General features: G+C 38.4%; 1 protein-coding gene across 4 annotated transcripts; it reads left to right on the forward strand.

The window, feature by feature from the left end:
* The first annotated feature begins 1,501 nt into the window (after positions 1-1,501).
* On the forward strand, positions 1,502-21,973 carry LOC146469556 (hatching enzyme 1.2-like). Of its 4 annotated transcripts, XM_085123203.1 has the most exons (11): positions 4,672-4,689; positions 9,031-9,081; positions 9,732-9,845; positions 15,171-15,329; positions 15,636-15,759; positions 16,593-16,774; positions 18,282-18,509; positions 18,974-19,149; positions 19,634-19,774; positions 19,978-20,116; positions 21,201-21,973. In XM_085123203.1, exons 3-11 carry the CDS (start codon positions 9,797-9,799, stop codon positions 21,203-21,205), a joined length of 1,203 nt encoding a protein of 400 aa, XP_084979329.1. In that variant the 5' UTR covers positions 4,672-4,689; positions 9,031-9,081; positions 9,732-9,796; the 3' UTR covers positions 21,206-21,973. The 4 variants fall into 4 exon arrangements, with proteins under 4 accessions (XP_084979327.1, XP_084979328.1, XP_084979329.1 ...); XM_085123201.1 differs by lacking the exons at positions 4,672-4,689; positions 9,732-9,845 and adding an exon at positions 1,502-1,684; XM_085123202.1 differs by lacking the exons at positions 4,672-4,689; positions 9,031-9,081; positions 9,732-9,845 and adding an exon at positions 1,502-1,684.
* Positions 21,974-22,472: the final 499 nt, after the last annotated feature.

Consider the following 22,472-nt stretch of genomic DNA (forward strand, 5'->3'; position numbering starts at 1 on the left):
TATATGCGTCGAAAACACCGTTCTGGCTTCTATGAATTGCTTCTTGTTTAACTTAAGCTACAACGTCATGATAATGTGTGAATGACACCAGCTGATGTATATTTCCATCATCAAACCCAGCAAATCGACTACGCCTCCCGATTTTCGCTGCATATCACCGTTCGTTTGGCAACAAAGTCCTAAATGCCAATTGTTCGGCCAAATAATAACATCAAAAATTACACTTATTTATCGTCAATTTTAATCCAAATAATTTGTTCAAAATTGAAAAGTCTATATTTACAGCAAACGTCAAGGTCAGACCTTGGTATCTGACTGGAAGTTTTCCTCTCAACGCTTTCCGAGGGCTATACTTCAGCCATTTTATCAGACCCAGTCTTGCGTATCTCACGTTGCCTCGTTTACGCCCGAAGAGAATTCTGGGTAATTCAGCCATAGCGCGAGCGTAGAACTCCTGCTCTTTCCATTTCATAGTTTTTTTATAAGTGTCGAGCCACCCAGTACCACCAGCAAAATTTCGAATCCATTGAATATTTTACTACTCCAAACTCGCCCAAATAGCCTTGGCAGGTCCTGGAATCCATCCACAAAACGGCCAGAGAGGCAACTTCACTCGTGGGCCTCCATGTCTGCTACACAGCATGTTTGGCGACTCAGTCAGCATGAAATCACCTCTCACCTCTGTTTTCTTTCAGAGGATTGCCTCTACCCACATTCCAGCTTGATGATGCCAGAATGGGGGTTTCTGCAGAGGAAAATGGCTCGAAAAACACTTATAAAGCGATGATTTTACCAGATTCGTGCTCGTGCACTCGCTCGAAACAAACAACAACCGTCACTTGCATCACGTGACAATTTAGCCTGAGCCCACAGTTTCTTAAGACCGCAGATATTTTTATTTCATCTCCATTTATGGAGAAATTAAGTGGCTCAGACTATTTATTGCCAAAAAGTCATTGAAAAAAATACCACACACCTAGGATTTAAAGGGTTAATATTGTGCCTGTATCGCGAGGCATTTCAGTGAACAGCTCGTTTGTTCTGGGCGTGGGATATTTGTCTGGACAGATCAGTCATAATATATATATATAGTCATAGTAGAATAACCGCAAACAAACAAAAACATTAAAATTAAATTTTATATAATGGAAAAAACAGAGATGAGAGTTACTATAAACACAGTAGGTATGTGGAAGATTAAGTTGAAGTTTCATCGCATGCACCTATTCATACCGTTTCCCCGTCCGTAAATCCAGAGTGACCGAAATAACTGCCAGACCGATCTGAATGCGTAGAAAACTTTTATTTAGAATGCTGTTCAACTAGTGCAAACACTAAGAGAGGGACTGGACACGACACTTATCAAAAGGCCTAAAACTGAAGTGCTTACATTTTCGAGCAACGAGCTGCGCTCTCTTCGATACAAGTTTGACCTAGCAGCGGCCTACACACTGATTTATTTATTTATCTATTTTCAAAAAAAACCGAACACTGAAGCAAGTTGAACGTCCGAGACCGGGTATCCACTTACATGAAGATCTGAATCAAACACTGCATTCATATTACTTTTTTAAGCATCAGCGCGCGCGCAAATAATTCTTGGTGACTTAAAACGCGTCACAAATGCAGGTTTACTCGAAGTTTACCACAAACGCCTTACAAACTGAGTCTACAACAAAGCCAGGTAAAGTATTCTGAGATCTTGTTACCTGTCTAGGAAAAGCCTTCATTTTAGGTAAGCCTTGTTTTTTTTCTTTTTTGACCTTGGTGTACATGCCCGGCAGGCCCACGATCGGATCTAATACTAAAACTAAGAAATATGCAAAATGTGGATTTGCGGCGAGCTCACTTACGGAATTTTAAAATTTAATTTGAGGCAGATCTAGACAAACGAAAATGTTAAGCGAGGTTACAATGCTTGACGTTGCAATGTGCGCTATTCTCCCGCAGTTTCATAACACGTAAAGTAATCAAAGTGCCTATTGTGTGAAAAGTAGAATATTCAAGTCAAAAGTATTCCCCAGCGACCTGAATAAGTATCCCTGGATCAGGAAAAAATTGTTTCCATGCCTTTACGATGTGATTTGGAGAAACAATAGCCCTTTTCACGGTTAACTCTGCTCATTTGAATTACAATGAAATCTAGCATGTATGTGAGGCAATTTCGGGCTATTTTGTAGTTTTAGCCCGAAATTGCCTCGCATCCACGTTGGATAACATTGTAATGCAAATGACAAAAATTAACAAAAATTAACCGTGAAAAGGGCTATTACTAGAGACAGTTTAATTTGCAGAACTTTAAAAATTAAAATGTGATGATCATTCACTTATTCACAGAACAAACTGTTGTGCTCCTAAAATAAAATGCCATATGGTGGTTTCACTCAGAAAAGAGACGTTGAACGTTGTTTACAGGACTGAAACATTGTTTACAGCACGGGGAAATCTCGGAAATCAACAGAAAGCCAAAATACATCATTTATCTCAAACAGGGATTTTCACTGTAGAATAGTTTTAACATTCTCGTCCCCAGAGCCCTCGCGGTTTTTAATTGTTGTGCGAGGGGCTCTGGGTTCCACCGCTAACCAAATTTGTAGGCTCTGGAAACGAGGATGAGTTCAAACTGACGGGAGGATTGATTAGACATATGCAAATGAACGTCATTGCACCAGCAACAAGGTCAGTTTATGCTGAAGAGTCGAAGCGGATATATAAGGACTGGATTATGGTCTATTTCTATTTTTTAAGCACTTTGAGCGGTAAAAAATAAGATACTAAAAAAACGTGTTATTTGATGCTTAATCTTTACGCTGTTGTTTGGATTCTTGAAGCTAGATTGAACTAATTTAATCTTTGCCTCAAGTCGCCAAACAAAAGCGATATTAAGCTACCAGAAAAATGCAAATAAACTTTAGTCTATTCATGGTTTCACTGTTGCAAAACTTTACTTCCAGATCGAAAATGTCGCTAGGTTTGTCGTTTCAGTTTTAAATACTAGCTTAAAATATTTACTCCAAACTTGCGATTTGTCAGACGCAAATCATTTCGAGTAACTGAAAAACTTAGACTCATTCCATAGCTAATTAAACTTTGCAATGTGCGCTTTTCTTCCACAGTTTCATAACACGTAAAGTAATCAAAGTGCCTATTGTGTGAAAAGTAGAATATTCAAGTCAAAAAGTATTCCCCAGCGACCTGAATAAGTATCCCTGGATCAGTAAAAAATTCTTCCCATGCCTTAGCGTTGTGATTTGGAGAAACAATTACTATAGACGGTTTAATTTGTGGAACTTTAAAGATCAAATTGTGATGATCATTCACTTATTCAAAGAAGACCCAAGGAACACACTGTTGTGCTCCTAAAATAAAATGCCATATGGTGGTTTCACTCAGAAAAGAGACGCTGAACGTTGTTTACAGCACTGAAACATTGTTTACAGCACGGGGAAATCTCGGAAATCAACAGAAAGCCAAAATACATCATTTATCTCAAACAGGGATTTTCACTGTTGAATTCTCGTCCCCAGAGCCCTCGCGATCTTTTAATTGTTGCACGAGGGGCTCTGGGTTCCACCGCTGACCAAAGGTTGTAGGCTCTTCAAACTGAACGGAGGATTGATTAGGCATGTGCAAATGAACGTCATTGCACCAGCAACAAGGTCAGTTTATGCTGAAGAGCCGAAGAGAATATATAAGGACTGGATTATGTTCTATTTCTATTTTTTAAGCGCTTTGAGCGGTAAATAATACGATACTAAGTAAACGTGTTATTTGGCTTAATCTTACGCCGTTGTTTGGATTCTTGAGGCAAGATTGAACTAATTTGATCTTTGCCTCAAGTCGCCAAACAAAAGCGATATTTAGCTACCAGAAAAACGCAAATAAACTTTAGTCTATTCGTTGTTTCGCTGTTGCAAAACTTTACTGACTTCCAGATGGAAAATGTCGCAAGGTTTGTCGTTTCATTTTTAAATACTAGCTTAAAATATTTACTCCAAACTTGCGATTTGTCAGACGCAAATCATTTCGAGTAACTGAAAAACTTAGACTCGTTCCAAAGCTAATTGAACCATCACTAAATGACAAGTGAAAATGTTAAGCGAGATTAAAATGCTTAACTTTGCAATGTGCACTTTTCTCCCACAGTTTCATAACACGTAAAGTAATCAAAGTGCCTATTGTGTGAAAAGTAGAATATTCAAGTCAAAAAGTATTCCCCAGCGACCTGAATAAGTATCCCTGGATTAGAAAAAAATTGTTTCCATGTCTTTGCGTTGTGATTTGGAGAAATAATTCCTATAGACGGCTTAATTTGCAGAACTTTAAAGATCAAATTGTGATGATCATTCACTTATTCAAAGAAGACCCAAGGAACACACTGTTGTGCTCCTAAAATAAAATGCCATATGGTGGTTTCACTCAGAAAAGAGACGCTGAACGTTGTTTACAGCACTGAAACATTGTTTACAGCACGGGGAAATCTCGGAAATCAACAGAAAGCCAAAATACATCATTTATCTCAAACAGGGATTTTCACTGTTGAATTCTCGTCCCCAGAGCCCTCGCGATCTTTTAATTGTTGCACGAGGGGCTCTGGGTTCCACCGCTGACCAAAGGTTGTAGGCTCTTCAAACTGAACGGAGGATTGATTAGGCATGTGCAAATGAACGTCATTGCACCAGCAACAAGGTCAGTTTATGCTGAAGAGCCGAAGAGAATATATAAGGACTGGATTATGTTCTATTTCTATTTTTTAAGCGCTTTGAGCGGTAAATAATACGATACTAAGTAAACGTGTTATTTGGCTTAATCTTACGCCGTTGTTTGGATTCTTGAGGCAAGATTGAACTAATTTGATCTTTGCCTCAAGTCGCCAAACAAAAGCGATATTTAGCTACCAGAAAAACGCAAATAAACTTTAGTCTATTCGTTGTTTCGCTGTTGCAAAACTTTACTGACTTCCAGATGGAAAATGTCGCAAGGTTTGTCGTTTCATTTTTAAATACTAGCTTAAAATATTTACTCCAAACTTGCGATTTGTCAGACGCAAATCATTTCGAGTAACTGAAAAACTTAGACTCGTTCCAAAGCTAATTGAACCATCACTAAATGACAAGTGAAAATGTTAAGCGAGATTAAAATGCTTAACTTTGCAATGTGCACTTTTCTCCCACAGTTTCATAACACGTAAAGTAATCAAAGTGCCTATTGTGTGAAAAGTAGAATATTCAAGTCAAAAAGTATTCCCCAGCGACCTGAATAAGTATCCCTGGATTAGAAAAAAATTGTTTCCATGTCTTTGCGTTGTGATTTGGAGAAATAATTCCTATAGACGGCTTAATTTGCAGAACTTTAAAGATCAAATTGTGATGATCATTCACTTATTCAAAGAAGACCCAAGGAACACACTGTTGTGCTCCTAAAATAAAATGCCATATGGTGGTTTCACTCAGAAAAGAGACGCTGAACGTTGTTTACAGCACTGAAACATTGTTTACAGCACGGGGAAATCTCGGAAATCAACAGAAAGCCAAAATACATCATTTATCTCAAACAGGGATTTTCACTGTTGAATTCTCGTCCCCAGAGCCCTCGCGATCTTTTAATTGTTGCACGAGGGGCTCTGGGTTCCACCGCTGACCAAAGGTTGTAGGCTCTTCAAACTGAACGGAGGATTGATAAGGCATGTGCAAATGAACGTCATTGCACCAGCAACAAGGTCAGTTTATGCTGAAGAGCCGAAGAGAATATATAAGGACTGGATTATGTTCTATTTCTATTTTTTAAGCGCTTTGAGCGGTAAATAATACGATACTAAGTAAACGTGTTATTTGGCTTAATCTTACGCCGTTGTTTGGATTCTTGAGGCAAGATTGAACTAATTTGATCTTTGCCTCAAGTCGCCAAACAAAAGCGATATTTAGCTACCAGAAAAACGCAAATACACTTTAGTCTATTCGTTGTTTCGCTGTTGCAAAACTTTACTGACTTCCAGATGGAAAATGTCGCAAGGTTTGTCGTTTCATTTTTAAATACTAGCTTAAAATATTTACTCCAAACTTGCGATTTGTCAGACGCAAATCATTTCGAGTAACTGAAAAACTTAGACTCGTTCCATAGCTAATTGAACCATCACTAAATGACATAATATTTTCAGTATTTCCAGTTTTCATGTACTTTCCTTAGGTATTTGAAGCCCTGGCTTGGTCCTTGAAGAAACAGCTACCAAGAGCTTTAGCGATCAAAACGCTGTTTTCCAAATGTCATATGATCATATGTCAAATGTCATATGAGTTTTGCCGGCCTTTAGCGGTCATAATGTATTCGTCCAAAAATGGAACACCGCAAAGTCAGTGCTTCACTCAACGAAGCAACTCTGGCACCTTTTTACAACACTTCGCATAATTTCGCGAAACAAAATAATGCCTAAATTAGTTAAACAAACACAAATGGACCCAGCCACACCACTACGGACAGTTTAACTTAAAGAGCTATAGATTTTAAAGTACAGCATTAAGTAAATGGAATAATAAGCTATAGCAGGAACAATCTTGACATCTAAGTATTAGCATAAACAGTAGTCTTGTCTCCGTTTAATCACTTTAAAAGTTTCAAAACCAATTGCCTAAAGAGCTTCAAGATCCACCTCGCAAACGTTTGCTCGAAATTTTGTACATAATGTGCCGCCTAAGACTGAGTCCTAACTGGCGTTTATTTTTCTCGGGATAGTCGAAGCCTTTTGTTAACCAGCTTTGGAACACACAATGACTTTTTTGCCCTGTGCATCAACGAAATTCAAAAGTGTAAATTACCTTGAGATTCTTAAAGAAGAACGAACACAGTGTAACATACAGTTCATTGGTGATGAATTAATCAGTTCTTGGCGCTTTTGTATGGCGCCTTGAGGTAAAAATGAATTTAGTTTGTCTTAGCCTCCAAGCGCCAAACGAAAGGGTTGGTTTGCTGTTTCCAATTCGTATACAATGATTGGTCAAATAACATAACTTGTCTGCCTGGGATTGGACAAAATACGTCACGTGACGATGACATTCTACGGTTTTTAAAATTGAGTCCCTTCATTGAAACTAAAGACATTACTGGAAATGTTCCAGATGGTAGGGAACAGAGAAGCGCTAGGACACCAAATGAAACTTCTGACATTTCCAAAGTTTGTTGTTGGCGAATTAATCAGTTACGCTTTTGTATGGCGCCTTGAGGTAAGAATGAATTTAGTTTGTCTTAGCCTCCAAGCGCCAAACTAAAGCGTTGGTTTACTGTTTGTAAGGCGTATATAATAATCAGTCAAATAACTTTGCTTGACTGGGATTGGTCAAAATGCGTCACGTGACGATGATATTCCTTTAGTGATATCGTGCAGTGTTAAAAACTTGAGTCCCTTCATTGAAACTAAAGACATAACTGGGAAATTTCAAGATGGAAAGGAACAGAGAAGCACACCAAGGAGAAACTACTTACATTTCCAATGTTAAAGTTCATTGTTGATGAAGTAATCTGTTACTGCCCTTTTGTTTGGCGCCTTGAGGCAAAAATGAATTTAGTTTATCTTAGCCTCCAAGCGTCAAACGAAAGCGTTGGTTTGCTGTTTGCATTAGGCATATATAATAATCGGTCAAATGACTTAGCTTGCCTGGGATTGGCCAAAATGGGTCACGTGACGATGATATTTCCGTAGAGATATTCCACAGCCGAGTAAGACTTGAGTCCCTTCATTGAAACTAAAAACATTACTGGAAAATTTCAAGATGGAAACAAACAGAGAAGGACACCAAGGAGAAACTATTTACATTTCCAATATGTACAAGTTTGTTGTTGGTGAATTAATCAGTTACGCTTTTGTATGGCGCCTTGAGGTAAGAATGCATTTAGTTTGCCTTAGCCTCCAAGCACCAAACTAAAGCGTTGGTTTGCTGTTTGTAACGCGTATCTAATAATCAGTCAAATAACTTAGTTCCCTGGGATTGATCAAAATGCGTCACGTGACGATGATACAGTTGAACCTCTCCACAACGGCCACCTTGGGGACAGAAGAAAGTGGCCGTTGTGGAGAGGTGGCCGTTATGGGGAGGTAGGGGTGTAATATGACACCTTTTGTTTTCGAGAAGTACAACATGTTTATTGTGCCAAGTTCATGCTTACTGTAGCCTATAATGGCAATCCAATCTTAAATAAGATATATATAGATAAAATACACAATAAAACGTAAATAATGTTTTGAATCAAAATGTTAACGAGACGAAACGAGCAAGGTTCGCAACATTCGCTATATTGTAGACAATTTATGCTTACTGCAGCATATAAATGGAACACAATCAAAATACGTATATCATTAAAATGGATACAGAAACGTAATGTTCCGAAGACAAATGTCGGTTACTGCATCAGTTTATAAAAAAAGGTTTTTACAAAAAAGAACTGTACTGGCCGTTGTCGAGAGGTTATTTTGGCAGTTGGGGACGCACTTTAGTGGCCGTTGCCGTTGTAGAGAGGTTTAAACAAGAGCTAATGAATGGACTGTCCGCCGGGACAAAAAAATGTGGCCGTTGTAGAGAGGTGGCCGTTGTGGAGAGGTGGCCGTTAGTGGAGGTTCGACTGTATTCCTTTAGTGATATCCTACAGTGTTTAAAACTTGAATCCCTTCATTGAAACTAAAAACCTTACTGGAAAATTTCAAGATGGAGAAGAACAGAGAAGGACACCAAGGTGGGAGTGCTTACATGTTAAATGTACAAGTTCATTATTGATGATATGAATTAACTGTTACCGCCCTTTTGTATGGCGCCTTGAGGAAACAATGAATTTAGTTTATCTTAGCCTCCGAGCGTCAAACGAAAGCGTTGCTTTGCACATGCTGTTTGCAAGGCGCATATTATAATCGGTCAAACGACTTACCTTGCCTGCAGCCTGAGCTGGGATTGGTCAAAATGCGTCACGTGACGTTGATATTCCCTTAGTGATATCCTACAGTTTTTAAAACTTGAGTCCCTTCATTGAAACTAAAGACATTATTAGAACATTTCCAGATTGAAAGGAACAGAGAAGGGAACAGAGGAGGACACCAAGGTGAGCTGCTAATACAGGTTCTGGAGACAAGCACCTTTACTAACATGCTTATGGTTTATTTTACCTTAGGAAAGTAATCACTTGTGATCTTCCAATTATAGTGTTCTGATCCAGAATCAGAAAAAGTTTAGATTTAAAATGTAAGTTCGGGTATACATTAATTATCTAATAATTCTCAGTGGACTTGCATGACTCTTCAGTGGATTGGTACCAGTATGATTGTGATTGTGATTGTTATTAAGAATTGCAAGAGTTAATAATAGTTTATAATTATTACAATAAAAATGATGAAATGGTATCCCAAGTTTCTCTTGATGTTCTCTGAACTTTCACATCCAAGCGGGCGCCACCTTAGTAGAAGAATTTACACAGCTGATTTACGTGAAAGCCATTTTGACATCCTGATGGGACGATCTTTGATTAACTCAGAAAAGGCTTAAAATTCGTCCCAGGGTACAGTGAGGGTTAAGTTCCCTAGGAAGACTGCATAAGATTGATCTGCGTTTTGCTTAGAAACCCTAGAATTGTTGTAACCGATCCATTCTGTCTTATTTGTTGGTATTTTTTCAAAGTGAAGAGTCCACCATCAAAATATTAACTTAAAAGTTAAAAGTGGTTGTTGTTGTTGTTGTTGTTGTTGTTGTTTTCAGTGGTCTGCTAATGAATGCATTGATATCCACGTCCTCCTTGTTTCTGAAGTGACACGTGCATGTAGATGAGATATTCCGAGATCTTGAAGAGAGTAGACGAGAGTTCATGGCAAAGTAATTACTTATCATAATAAGAAAACCCAATAATATAAAAACTGAACATCAAGCCAAATCGAACACCGATACGACATTTGCCCCCATTGAGAATTCTCCCTTGTTTTAAAGCATTCTTTTTAATTTTCTTTTTTTTTTTTTTTCATCCTGATTGTCTTGCTAAAAGGAACATGAGGGTATTGATGGGGGTATACAAATGTCAGTTTTCAGTTAAAAATTTGGCCAAATGTCAGTTGTCAGTTAAATTTTAGGCCATTTGTCAGTTACCATTTAATTCGCTGTTAATAATTAACTGCAAAGCTTAGTTATAAATTTGCGATCATGTTATGGATGTTAGGGTCAAATTTTAAATGATTAACTAGAGGTATTAGTAGAATTTACCAATTAACGTCATATAACACTCTAGTGTGCTGCTGTTAATCACGTGCCTGAGGATTTTGTATGAAAACACATAAATTATTAGCCAAAAAAGGCCGAAAAAGGTTCTTTGCAACTGGTTTGAAGAATACCAACTGAAGGCCCACCAAGCCTTTTATCAGTTGTCAGTAAAACCGTGTCAACTGTCAGTTGTCAGTTAAAATTTTGGCCATTTGTCAGTTTTCAGTTAACCTCATCCAGACCCTCGAACATCGGTCGAATGTATTTAAATCACGAATCATCACCGCTGTTTACTCAGTCAAAACCTAATTTTCGTTCCTCTCAAACACTCCCATCTCCAAGTCAAATGGGGGGTCCAAAGTTTGTGGAACTTTAAAGTGAATTGCAAATGTTTTTTTCATGAAACACAACGTTAAAATTTCACCAGCTTATATATTTCTGTAGAAATTTTAACGCCGTTTAATGCGGGTTTAATGCAGTAGTTTGTCAGATCACATTATAAAATCACTGGCGTAAATCAACATCACACCATTTACAAGACACTGTGGACAAAGAAAAATGTCTGTACAGGACGCCTAATACGTCAAGAAAATATTTATTAGCTCAGCTGCGAAAATGATTTTAAGCCGTCGAAAAATAATAAAAAAAAGTTTATACTAAACGAATCGCTCACAGCAAAAAAGGTTTGAGCACAGAGAAGTTATATCAAATCAGCCCTTCTTTGTAAGCTGAATCTTTTTTGTAAACTGTTCGAGATTGTTACCTCGAACAACTGTTGCACCGATCGTGATGAATTCCCAAAGATTTAAGATTTTGGGTATTGAGATAGTGATAATCATATTAGTAAAATGCATCGTTGCGGGTCCTGCTCTCTCCGGAGTACAAATGGACAACGAAGAAGAACCGGAGACTTCAACAAACCACCCTTCAGTACCTGCATGGGCCCAAGCCAACGGACATGGTAAACAAAAACGAACCAGTTGACTGTTCTCTGTTAAAGGGTCATGTTCCGCTTCATAATCGGCAAATTATTTTCTTTTTAGATTTGTTGGGGGATTGTCAGTAACAAAATCAGCCGTGGGTTCGATTGATCTCCGGGGTTTGTATTTAATTAATTTACACGTACCGATTCAGATCCGACTTGGCCCAATTTAACAAAGAACACTTGACTTAAAACAATCTGTGGCAATGACCGATTTCCATCGGCGCCACACCGACAGAAAAAGTCGACAAATTATAACGTGTAAAGTGTCCTATGTAGTTGAACCTTCTAACCGGGCCTAAAGATTGGTACGTGTAAACTGGTTAGCCTTAAGGTGCTATCCAGTTAAACAGAAACGTCCATAAATTTGAGTGGGAAAGTAATAACAAACGAAAACATCATGATCAAATTGGATAGGAAACCTTGCGGCAAAAGTGGGTCGGCCGCGTAAATGGACCCAGTTTTGTTTAGGTTAAAGTGGTAGGCCCAAGTCTGTGGTTCTCTTTTCACACATTTGTCGAGTAGATATGCACAGATAAGGGAGGCAAGATGATAACTGAAATTACACCGAATTGGCCCAGTTGATCTAAAAAAGTCATTTGAATTTACAACCCTACAGACTCAAGCGGTTGACCTGATGAAATTCGTAACAACTCACTCGTATCACTCATACTGCTGTTAAAATTCGACTAGAATTTTCGATGTAATATCAGTGAAAGCCACGTCTATTAACTGCAAGAAAATCTTGACTAAGCTATGAAATGCGTGTATGTGGAGAGTCTTAACGTGTGACCACTTAAATACAAGTTTTTGGTTAGTACTCTCCTCTGTCTAGTGTTATACTGTACAAGTTGATTCTAGCGTTTGAGTCTGGATTAATTCCTTGAGTGTGCGGACCGGTCAAAGTAATATTAGTTCGAGCCGTATTTTTCTTGACAAGCTGTTCGAAATGATGGAGGTCTAACTTTTGAGTCTGGCGAATTCCTTAAGCGAGTGGACTAATCAAATGAAAGCTACTGAGCAGTGCTTTTGAATTGTAATACGGTCTAAATAATGCTGTTTTCGTGCGTTTCAGTTCGTGGATAAGTTCAGTGAACGTCACAGTTCAATAAACCTCTGAGATTAGGGAGGCTGTTTAGGGCTAAGGCAATTGCGTTGGAATCTCTGGTACTTAAAATATGGCTAAATATAAATTAAATTATAAATTGGGTACTTTTTACAGCCCTAGCGAACACTGAGTGCCTGATTATTTCACAGCTATTTAAAAGTGGCCAGCAAAAAATTATCAGGGGTTCAGTTAGTTTTTAATCAGTCGGTTACTCAAGAAAACAAGTATGCAAGTGATTTTCACCTTATTTGTCTTCAGTGACTTGAAATAACTTTACCTTACAGCAAAAGATGAAAATTCTCAACAATTCAAACTCCTTTAATCTTGGAACTGAAAGCATGCTGGCTGTGTTCATTACCCTTGTCTCGGTTCATATAATTGCGTCAATGGGCTATGATGTGAAAGGCGTTGTTACATGGAACGATTTTTAACGCAGCAACATTGTTGGGGTTAAAAGTCGCGAAAACGCGCTCTAACAGCTTTTAACAAGGCAGTTTGTTGCGGTAACACTGTGCGTGTTTTTTCTGTCTGTCTTCAAAATACTGCAAATCGTTGCCGCAATATTTTGTTGCGTTAAAGCGGGTTTTTCGCGCGCTGTGTTGCTTTAAAAATTGTCGTTACAAATTGTCTTGTGTACATGTAACATCACCTTGAGGCGTTGGCTTTGTCTCCTAATCCTTCCCGTACGACTTGACATATAAAAAGAACCTTGGAGAGCCAACGGCGCTTTTATAACAGCGCAGAGATATGATCCCTTATGATATCCCCTCTAGACCTCTTAACATTTGTTCATAAGTCGGGTGGGTGGAGTTAAATCACGAGTGGACTGGTATAAAAATTTTTGAGCAGAACTATAGCTTGAATTTTGACGTGCATTCAACCAAAAATTATAGGATTTATGACGCTCAAATTAATGGATGACCCTTATCATTTTAAACATTTTGTTTCGTACTTAACATTTCACGACGTGTTAGAATCAAAACGGTAACAAGGCAAAAATAAGCATTTTCTTTGTCAGTATATACTGTAAATTGAAATCCAGTGATTATACTGTAATAAACTCTGTAGGATAGAAATTTCATGAAAACTTAATTTATCGGGCTTTCTCCTGATGATTTAGAAACTTATAAGAATAGCCATTCAGATGGTTTATTTTGTCATTTTGAATAAATTTTAGTCCGTCTTTTTAGAGTTTACATTCAGCAACGGTACTTAAATATTAATGATCTCAAAGTTAAGCTGGCTATCGCTAAACAAATTAATTTTGAACCACAAAGTACACAACGTCCTGTGTTTCTTTCCCTTGGAGAGTGGGGAAGAAAAATTTAAAAGCACCGAACCTTCTCAGAACTAATTCAGTAGTTTTGCTTTTACTAAGGTTTAGTTCAGTAAAAAGAAAATAAAATAGATAGAACAGCGTTTCAGAACTGTCACTCCAGTTCAACAGGCTGAATAAACAGGGCCAAACCGGTTAAAATCTGAAACAATAAAGCTGAGAGGGGGGAGAAGACGGGCTCATTTCGGTCCACCGTAATCCAAGAATGTTCGTTAAAATAGAACGCAGTTACTGTCTTTAGATTTCAGTTGAAACCTGGTTAGTGTGGTTGTATTAAGATTAGTTCTTACTAGATAGCTACAAGACTATCATACTCATAATCACGTAATCGGAATGCTCTCTTGTCTACGGTGGGAACACAAATTATAAGCATAATCACAAACATAATTATAATCACAGGAAAATGATCCATCGTGTCGTAAAATCAAAACCAAAGTACTCTGAGCTGACCAATCACAATTTACGTAAAAAACACAATGGACCAATCAGAATTCGAAGTAAATACGTGCAACCGACGTCAAGCGCGGGAAAACGCGTGGGACTGAAGTCACGGTTGGTTTTGGTTTGGCTTCCCATTGGTTGAGAAAAATGGCGCGAATTTTGCCAACCAATCATAGAAGGCAGTAAAGTAAAACCAAAGCAAACGAGAATTATTTTATATTCTCAATTGAAAACCTCCCTATAATCGTTGTGTCATTTGTGCATGGCATTCAAGCCTTAGGGAGATATAGTGAAGAGAAAAAAATCGAGACAGACGGTAAAAAATTCAGCGAAGAAATTAAAGTCAGGCGGACAGATAAACGCACTATCTGTTGATGTGTTCCTGAGGATGCCCTCACGAGAGCACTAATGCAAGTATGTATGCCTTGGTCGTACCAAGGTTGTTGTGTTGATGTGATGTCGTAAGGGGGGTGGGGGGGGGGTTTAGTGAACAGTATACTTGTGATAATGAAGGACTATTATCAACACGGAAAAAAATATGAAGCTGGTTGTTATAAATAAACTAGCTCATCCCGAGTCTCCCTCTGGTGGTTCAACTGTTAAGATATCAAGCTGTACGCAGAGGGAAGATCATAAGGGAGCGTTAGCAACAACGACGGCGACAGCAAAGAAAACGTCATTTTCTTCAAACGGCGTCGCGATTATCCCAATTCGCTTTAAATGTCAAATGTACATGAAATTTCCTGGAGTTGAATTCTTGGAGACCGACAACCAAAAAGTGTAATGCACGTGCAGAGTTGTTGTTTTGGTTATTAAGCCTACTGTTTTTTGACCTTCTCGTTGCCGTCGCCGTCGTCGTTGCTAAAGCTTCCTTTAGGCTGGGCTAACGGGAAATACTACATCTTTCTTAAGTAAAATGTATTTTGCATTTCATGAACATGTGAGGCTGTCGAGAAAAAGATTGGAGCCGAATTAATACATATTCTTACACACACCGCCGGATGCGCTATCAAGTGAGCTAAAGGGAGATATGATTGTCCGTCGTATACTAATGCATCGATATTCTTTGTTTACTGATAGAGAAGTTTGAGGGAGACATCAAACTGTCGCCTAATGTAGAAGCGCTGGTCGCTGAGGGTGTAAGAAAGAAAAAGAAGCCGGTTCAAGAGAGAGGGGCCGTAAATAAACTTTATCTGTGGAAAAATGGAATCGTGCCTTTTGAGATCGACTCAGTCTTTGGTAAGTTTTGTTTGGTTTTGTAAACTGCAAACGCTTGTTGCCCAGCTTTTAGCAGTCTACGCAGCCGGTTCTTTGCGGCGTCACGCAACGCTCCGCCGAGCATTGCGTGACGACACAAAAAACGACTGTGTCGGAGACTAAAGGCGTGGTTTTGGTTGTTTTTGTTGTTTTTCGTTCTATGTTGTTCGTAAAATACAAAACTCTCGTTACCTTCTTGCTGTCCTACCTACCCATCTCTACAAACCTGTGTTACGTATACCTGTAAATTTGACAGACTAAAGGATTTTAAGTTGTATTGTTGTTTAGACAATTATCCAAGCGCAAGGAAGGCTATAACAGACGCTATTAGTGAAATACACAAGATATCCTGTATTAGATTTCAGCCAAGGAAAGGCCAGCAGTATTATATACGGTTCATTAGAGGCTCAGGGTAAGTGAGAATCAATAATTGTTTGTATACATAGTCGGAATTGGATGCCGGCCAAAAAGCCGTTACTTGGTCTTACTTCCTGGTGAGAGATTCAAGACCAAGACACTAATGGAATCTTTTCGAAAACTTACATTCTCAGAAAAAGAGCAACTGGAGTCGAAAACAGTAAAAGAATAAGCCTATCGTAAAAAGCCATTCACTAGATCAAAAGTCTCTTATGATTTCGTTTTCACTTTATGACGGTGGGATTTGTATATTTAATCATTGAGGAGGGTGGAGGCGAGGAAGACTATAAAACCAGGCCGGAGAAAAACCCTTAAGACAAAGACAGAACCAAGACAAACTCAATCCACATATCAGGCAGAGCTAGTACTGCACGAAGAATTAACTTTGATCAACTTTGATTCGTAACGCCTTCGATTACCTTTGGTATGCCTTGATAGTACTATGTACATTGACAACAACTTTAACAGTCCTCTAACGTGCATCAAAGGTGTTGGATGTTTGGCACGCGTGAAAGGTACTTTTGCACACCAGTAAAACAAACATTTGACAACACTTTTACCCTGCCTTTAATCTCGATCAAAATAGTAATACCTTTGACCAGGCCTTTACCATATTGGTGCAACCTTTAACAAACGATTATGCGAGGCACAGGGAAATTTTCGTCTACCTTACACAATCGTTTGCTAAAGGTTGAAAGACGGCGTTTACCATATTTGACACGAGTCAAGTTTAAGTCAAACGTGAGCTGTAAAAGCGATTTTTGGAATCAAAACACTGTTTCAAACATATTCAGTATACATATCATCTGCACGTTTTATTGTTACCAGGTGCTGGTCTTACATTGGTCAAGTGCAAATTTCCGCGGGTCAGCCAATCAGCATCGGTTCTGGATGCGGGACAGTTGACACTGTCATACATGAAATCATGCACGGCGTGGGTTTCTTCCACACGAATTCACGTTATGACCGAGATTCGTACGTCATCGTCAAACACGATAATATCATTCCTGGTAAATAAGTTCTGTTTAGTGTTTTAGGCTAAAATAAAAATTCCACTCATCAATAAATTATTTCAACTCTTATCGAGGGTATCGAATGGATTGCTTTGGTAAAATACAGGTTTGGATATTTAAGGTGCAGTGTGCATCATTGCGTCACGGCATGATAGGATTTTGAACACTATCAGTATGCAGGCATTTTTCACAACATTTTAGTGAGACAGAAGTATCAAGCATGTTTTGAGTACTTTAGCACAAAATAATTCTGCTAACCCATAAAGCTCTTCACCAACAGTCCCCCATCTACATACAAGATCTGATACGCCGCTATTCAACTTCAAGAACGCTCCGGTCGTCTGGAACAAACTACCTGTTGACATCCGTTTTTGTGACAATTTAAATCTTTTTAAACGTAAACTTGAGACTCATCTTTTTACAAATTATTTTAAACAGATGTGAAATCTTTTCATCTTTGTAAAGCGCTTAGAACAGGACTGGATAAACGCTATATAAGTAGTTATTATTATTATTATTATTATTATTATTATTATTGTTATTGTTATTGTTATTGTTATTGTTATTGTTATTGTTATTGTTATTGTTATTGTTATTGTTATTGTTATTGTTATTGTTATTGTTATTGTTATTGTTATTGTTATTGTTATTGTTATTGTTATTGTTATTGTTATTGTTATTGTTATTGTTATTGTTATTGTTATTTGCCAGAAAATTAAAATATTTAGAGCAAAAATTTTATAAGTTGAGTATTTTGGACTTCCACACAAATATTTAAAATTCAAGGGCATGCCAAACAGTCGGGTTCTGATAGCCGATTGAAGGCCAGACAATTTTTGTAGTTGTTAGAGTTAACACCTCATCAAAAACTATTGAAGTAATAGAGTAAGCATGTTTTTAATGAGTGTTATCCGAGCATTTTAGTGACTCCTTCGATTTAGTCGATTCAGAGAGACAAAAATGGAGTGTTAAGATGAAGCATTTTAGTGGCAAAGTAAAAGCGTTATGTACAAAAGCCTAACGAGTGCACATGCTTATATTCAATGTACGAGCACATTCGAGATATTGTGGCTTTTCCATGAGGATAAGCTCGATCAACAAATAAATGGTTATTTTCTACCGAACAAGTACGATGGCCAACTATTATTTAGTATTGAATCAATACTGCTTAATGTTATGCCGTTCTCAGCCAGATGACATTTATCACATGATTCTGTAGTTCTTGTGCTCGATACTATACGCCTCACGGTGTTTTTAAAAAGCTTTACTTTGTCTCTGTACTTGCTGGTCTCATCAAGCATAGCAAAAACTTATAGACCCGTGTTGAGACCCGGTTAAGGTTTAATGGGTAAAAGATAATTGACAAAATAATTTTAGCGATAAGAGATAACTAGGGAAAGATCATTAGGGATAATTTTCAGAAATGCGGCTAGGCAAATCAACAGATAAGGGATACAATACCCGTATGCGGTAGCTAAATCTTGTTTCTCGCTTTTCTACACAGGATTTGAGAGAAACTTCCAAAAATACACGCATGCTCAGGTAGACCGACTGGAAGCCCCCTACGATATGACGTCACTTATGCACCTGCCAAGAAAAGCCTTTACCAAAAATGGTTTTAACACGCTAGATGCCCGTGCAGGAGATCACGTGGTTTTAGGAAGCTCCGCTGGCCTTTCAGAGATTGACAAAGCTCAACTCAACCGGCTATACAGTTGCACAGGGTACCCAAGTGAGTCTCATGTTCGTCTTTCGTTAAAAAAATTTATTTTACTTACGCCATTAGCCAGAAGACCAGGTGGCCTAATGCTCGGTGCGGTGGAGATCATATTTTAGGGAAATGATCGTTGAAATCCTTTTCCACATAGAGTGGAAACTGCAGCAACAAGACGTCAAGCTTGGAACAGACAAGCGATGGGAAAATGACCGGCAAAGATGGAGCCTCTTGTGTGGCTATGCGTCCAGATTTAGTATATGAGTGTGAGCGTTGAATTGGGATGGGGTGAGTCAAAAACGTAATTTCTGTAAGCTGTAAGTAACTTCCTTGGTAACCAAAAATGTTGTGACGACTACCTACCAAAAAGCCTACATTGCAAGATTAAGAGAAAAGGCATGCCACGATTTCATTTGCCATAAATAAAGAAATATGCATATGTGGGTGGAGTTTACGTTGCTCGTTCATTTACATGTCTACAGGTTGTTTCAAAGCCTTTGGTATGGAGTCTTTTCAAATCTCCGACTCACAAATAACGGCCAGCTCATATAAACAGTACTACGAGCCACATCAGGCCAGGTTACATCTGACAGCCAGCTACAAAGGAAATGGCGCGTGGTGCGCAAGTCAGAGCTATCGACAGGGAGAATGGCTACAGGTGACGTCATTAAATTCCACCGCGTTGATCAAAGATAGACGAAACGTTGATATGACATCTAAAACATGCTCTTTGTTATTTGAGCTAGTGAATAGGAAAATAAGTAAAAATTAATAGTAACAGAATATTTCCCACTAATCACGGAGAATGAAGAGAATAATTGTTTTGATAGTTTGGTAGACAATTTTGAACTGATCCCACTATAAATTGACTTTGACTGACTGCAAAAATATTTTCGCAGATTTTAAAGGCACTTCAGGACGCTTAAAGCATTGTTAATTTACTTTAACGACTACCAAGATTTTAAGTCGATAACGGTTTGGAGGGGATTTGTAGATTCAGAAAAGGCGTTTAATATTTTTTTTGTCCTTGACTCTGTTTTACTTTTGACTACTATATATTGATGTTGTTCAACTCATCCTTCAACAACTGAATGTCCACTTTATGTGAAACGAGTATAAAATAATCGCAATATGTTATGTAGGTGGACCTTGGAGGAAAGAAGAAGGTGACAGGAATTGCCACGCAAGGGAAACTGGATTACTTTATAAACGCGTGGACAACAAACCTTGTTGTGTGGGGCAGTTTGGATCAGCACAAATGGTATCAGGCATTCGATGGAAAGGTACTCTTCTCATAAAATCTTCAATACGTTTGGATTAAGATGAAACCCAGTATGGCTCGAGCAATTAAATAGTATTTTAGCCAGTAGTAATTATAGCAATTCTTTCTGTAGATTGTTATAAGGCTGGCTTTTGAGGTACCTTTGCCTCGCTAGTGTCCCGTCAAAATTTTATTAACTCCTTCGGTTTGATTACAATTTTTCAGCTTCTGACTGCAAACTTTGACATGAATTCAGCCAAGTATAATGAGGCACCAACTCCTTTCATCGCGCGGTATGTCCGACTTGAGCCCAAACATTGGTACAACGAGATATGTCTCAGAGTCGAGATATACGGCTGTGACGGTAAGACATCTTTTGCCACGTTTTTGAAAGCTGCAGTCAGCCATTTTTGCTCGCATAGTAACGATTGCGTTGCAATTAGGTGGCTGGTACCTGTTTCCAACACTTTCCAGCACTTATACTTTGATGGATCAATGCTACCACTGTTTATCAGATGATACAACAATTATGGTGCCAAGCAAAGGCCTAATCATTGGTGAACAAGTTATAGCCATTTTCTCGACATAACAGGTTACTATAGCAAAAGTATAACCTGTTAAAGACACCTCTAAGTTTAGCTTTAAGTAGTTGTAACTAAAAAACGAGCTCGGTGGCCCACATTGTGATCAGCATGTTCAGATACAACTCCTGGCGATGAGCCACGTTAAATTTTTGAAAATTTAATGTGGCACTTAACCCCTCCTACGAAAAAACCCTGCAAAAAGTTGTATCTGGCATGTTGATCTCATTTCTATAATGAAACTGGGGATCAACCTACGATCGTTTTTTAGTTCTAAAATTAGTGGTGTTTTAACAATTATGCTATTGCCATGGTAACGTAGAATGTCAAAATAATCGACCATAACTTGTTCACCAATGAATTAGGCACTTGTTTGATACGATTGTTGTTGTTCCAACTGATAAAGAGTAGTAGTATTGACCCATCAAAAACAAAACAGCTCAGGAAAATTAAAGGGTGGAGTGTCACGGGGATTTTGATCTATTTTGGTGAAAATGGAGCACAACAACATAATCAACCAATCAAAACTTGAAATAAATACACTGGTAGATGCGTGGAAGGCGGGAAAACGGGCGCGAGCAAGTTACGATTGGATCACTCTCGACCCCAGAGCCCCTCGACTTTGACTACGTCATACACCGCCGTCAGTCATGCGCAAAAGAGAAGAGCTCTAGAGTCGAGAATACGATTGGATGAAAAAGTGGCGCGATTCTGTTTTGTTTTGTTTGTGGTTTTTGTACTGCTAAATCAAAAGCAAAGCAAACGCGAAATAAGTTAATTTATATGCTCAATTGAAAACTGCGCTAATCCGCTCATAATCACTTTGGAAGTACACTCCGATTAATGTTGTTTCCTTTGTCCTTTCAGCTTGATGAGAGCGCGCTGACTGTTCTTCCTTCCTCACACGTACATGGTTTATTTGTAGTTGTTACTATTGTATTTCTCTCATCATGAGTTCAGCAATGGTACCCGGGGGCGTTTTTCTTAAGCGCTTTAAGCGCTGATTACTGGACGACTGTCATTGTAATCCTGGGGTTACTAAAGAGTTTTATACAGGGAAACTCCGCCCTGAGGTTCAAACCCTTAAACTTTTATAAACCATTTTGGACAGAAAAGGGTAACCCTTTAATATACCTTCCAAAGAAAATGGTACAACTTTCCCATACCTACAGTACAAATACTGCATCTATGCTCGTTAAATTTTCTGATCTGAAATAGGTCAATTCAGTAAAGGACAATTTAACGTTCCAAAGAAATCGAATTGAATGTTGCCGGAATTTAATGTCGACGGTTTAAATCCTGGTAATGATTGCCGTGCTTTAAATTGGACAACTGAACTCTGATTTTTTTATTTCCTCTGTTTGAGGTCATGGATGTCTCTTAAGAAGGCAAGGGAAAATAATTACAAAGCAAATACGAATTTAAACATAATTTATCGGGGTTGCACCAAGTTTAAAGTTAGTTCATTATAAGAATATCACATTTTGCAGGTCGAAGTCGTTTAAACTTAGGACTTGAAGATACTGATTAAGTCAAAATGTTATAATGGCTGTTTTTCTGCAGCACGTACTACTCAATATTAGAGGGCTGAGTCCTTTATTTTGGTGGGAATATTTTAATAAAAAAAGTTTTGAACCTCACTGTCGTATGATTACTAATTCACGTCAATCAATCAATCCAGCAATCCGGCAATCAAATGATCTTTCTGTGCAGCCGAAAATGTCTCAAGTGGACACCCATTGGATCTAGGTGTCTGCTTTAGAGGAGTGTTCGACTTTCAGTCAATCAATCAATTCATTGATCCGTGTCTGCAACCGAGCCTCTCCTAAGTGAACTCCATTCCATCCCGATTCTAAACACCTCTTTTACATTGCTTGCCACACACGTACATTGTATACAGAGCGCGTTCCAATTTGGATTCATCTAAGCGAGTCCAGAGGGACGTTGAATTGACTAATACAGGAGGTTGAAAATGTAGTTGCGGATGGCTGTGTACCAGAATTGGCATGAAATACCAAACTATTTCACTTAATTTTTTATTTTCAGATATGAAGCCATTGTTAAATAAAAAAAGTTCTACAGTATTACAGGGTTAAGACGGGGTCGTACGGATTGCCGCCCAGCTAATCCAGAACGTAA

This window comes from Pavona decussata, unplaced genomic scaffold (genome assembly GCF_977016875.1).
Source record: "Pavona decussata unplaced genomic scaffold, jaPavDecu1.1 SCAFFOLD_122, whole genome shotgun sequence".
Taxonomy (NCBI): domain Eukaryota; kingdom Metazoa; phylum Cnidaria; class Anthozoa; order Scleractinia; family Agariciidae; genus Pavona; species Pavona decussata.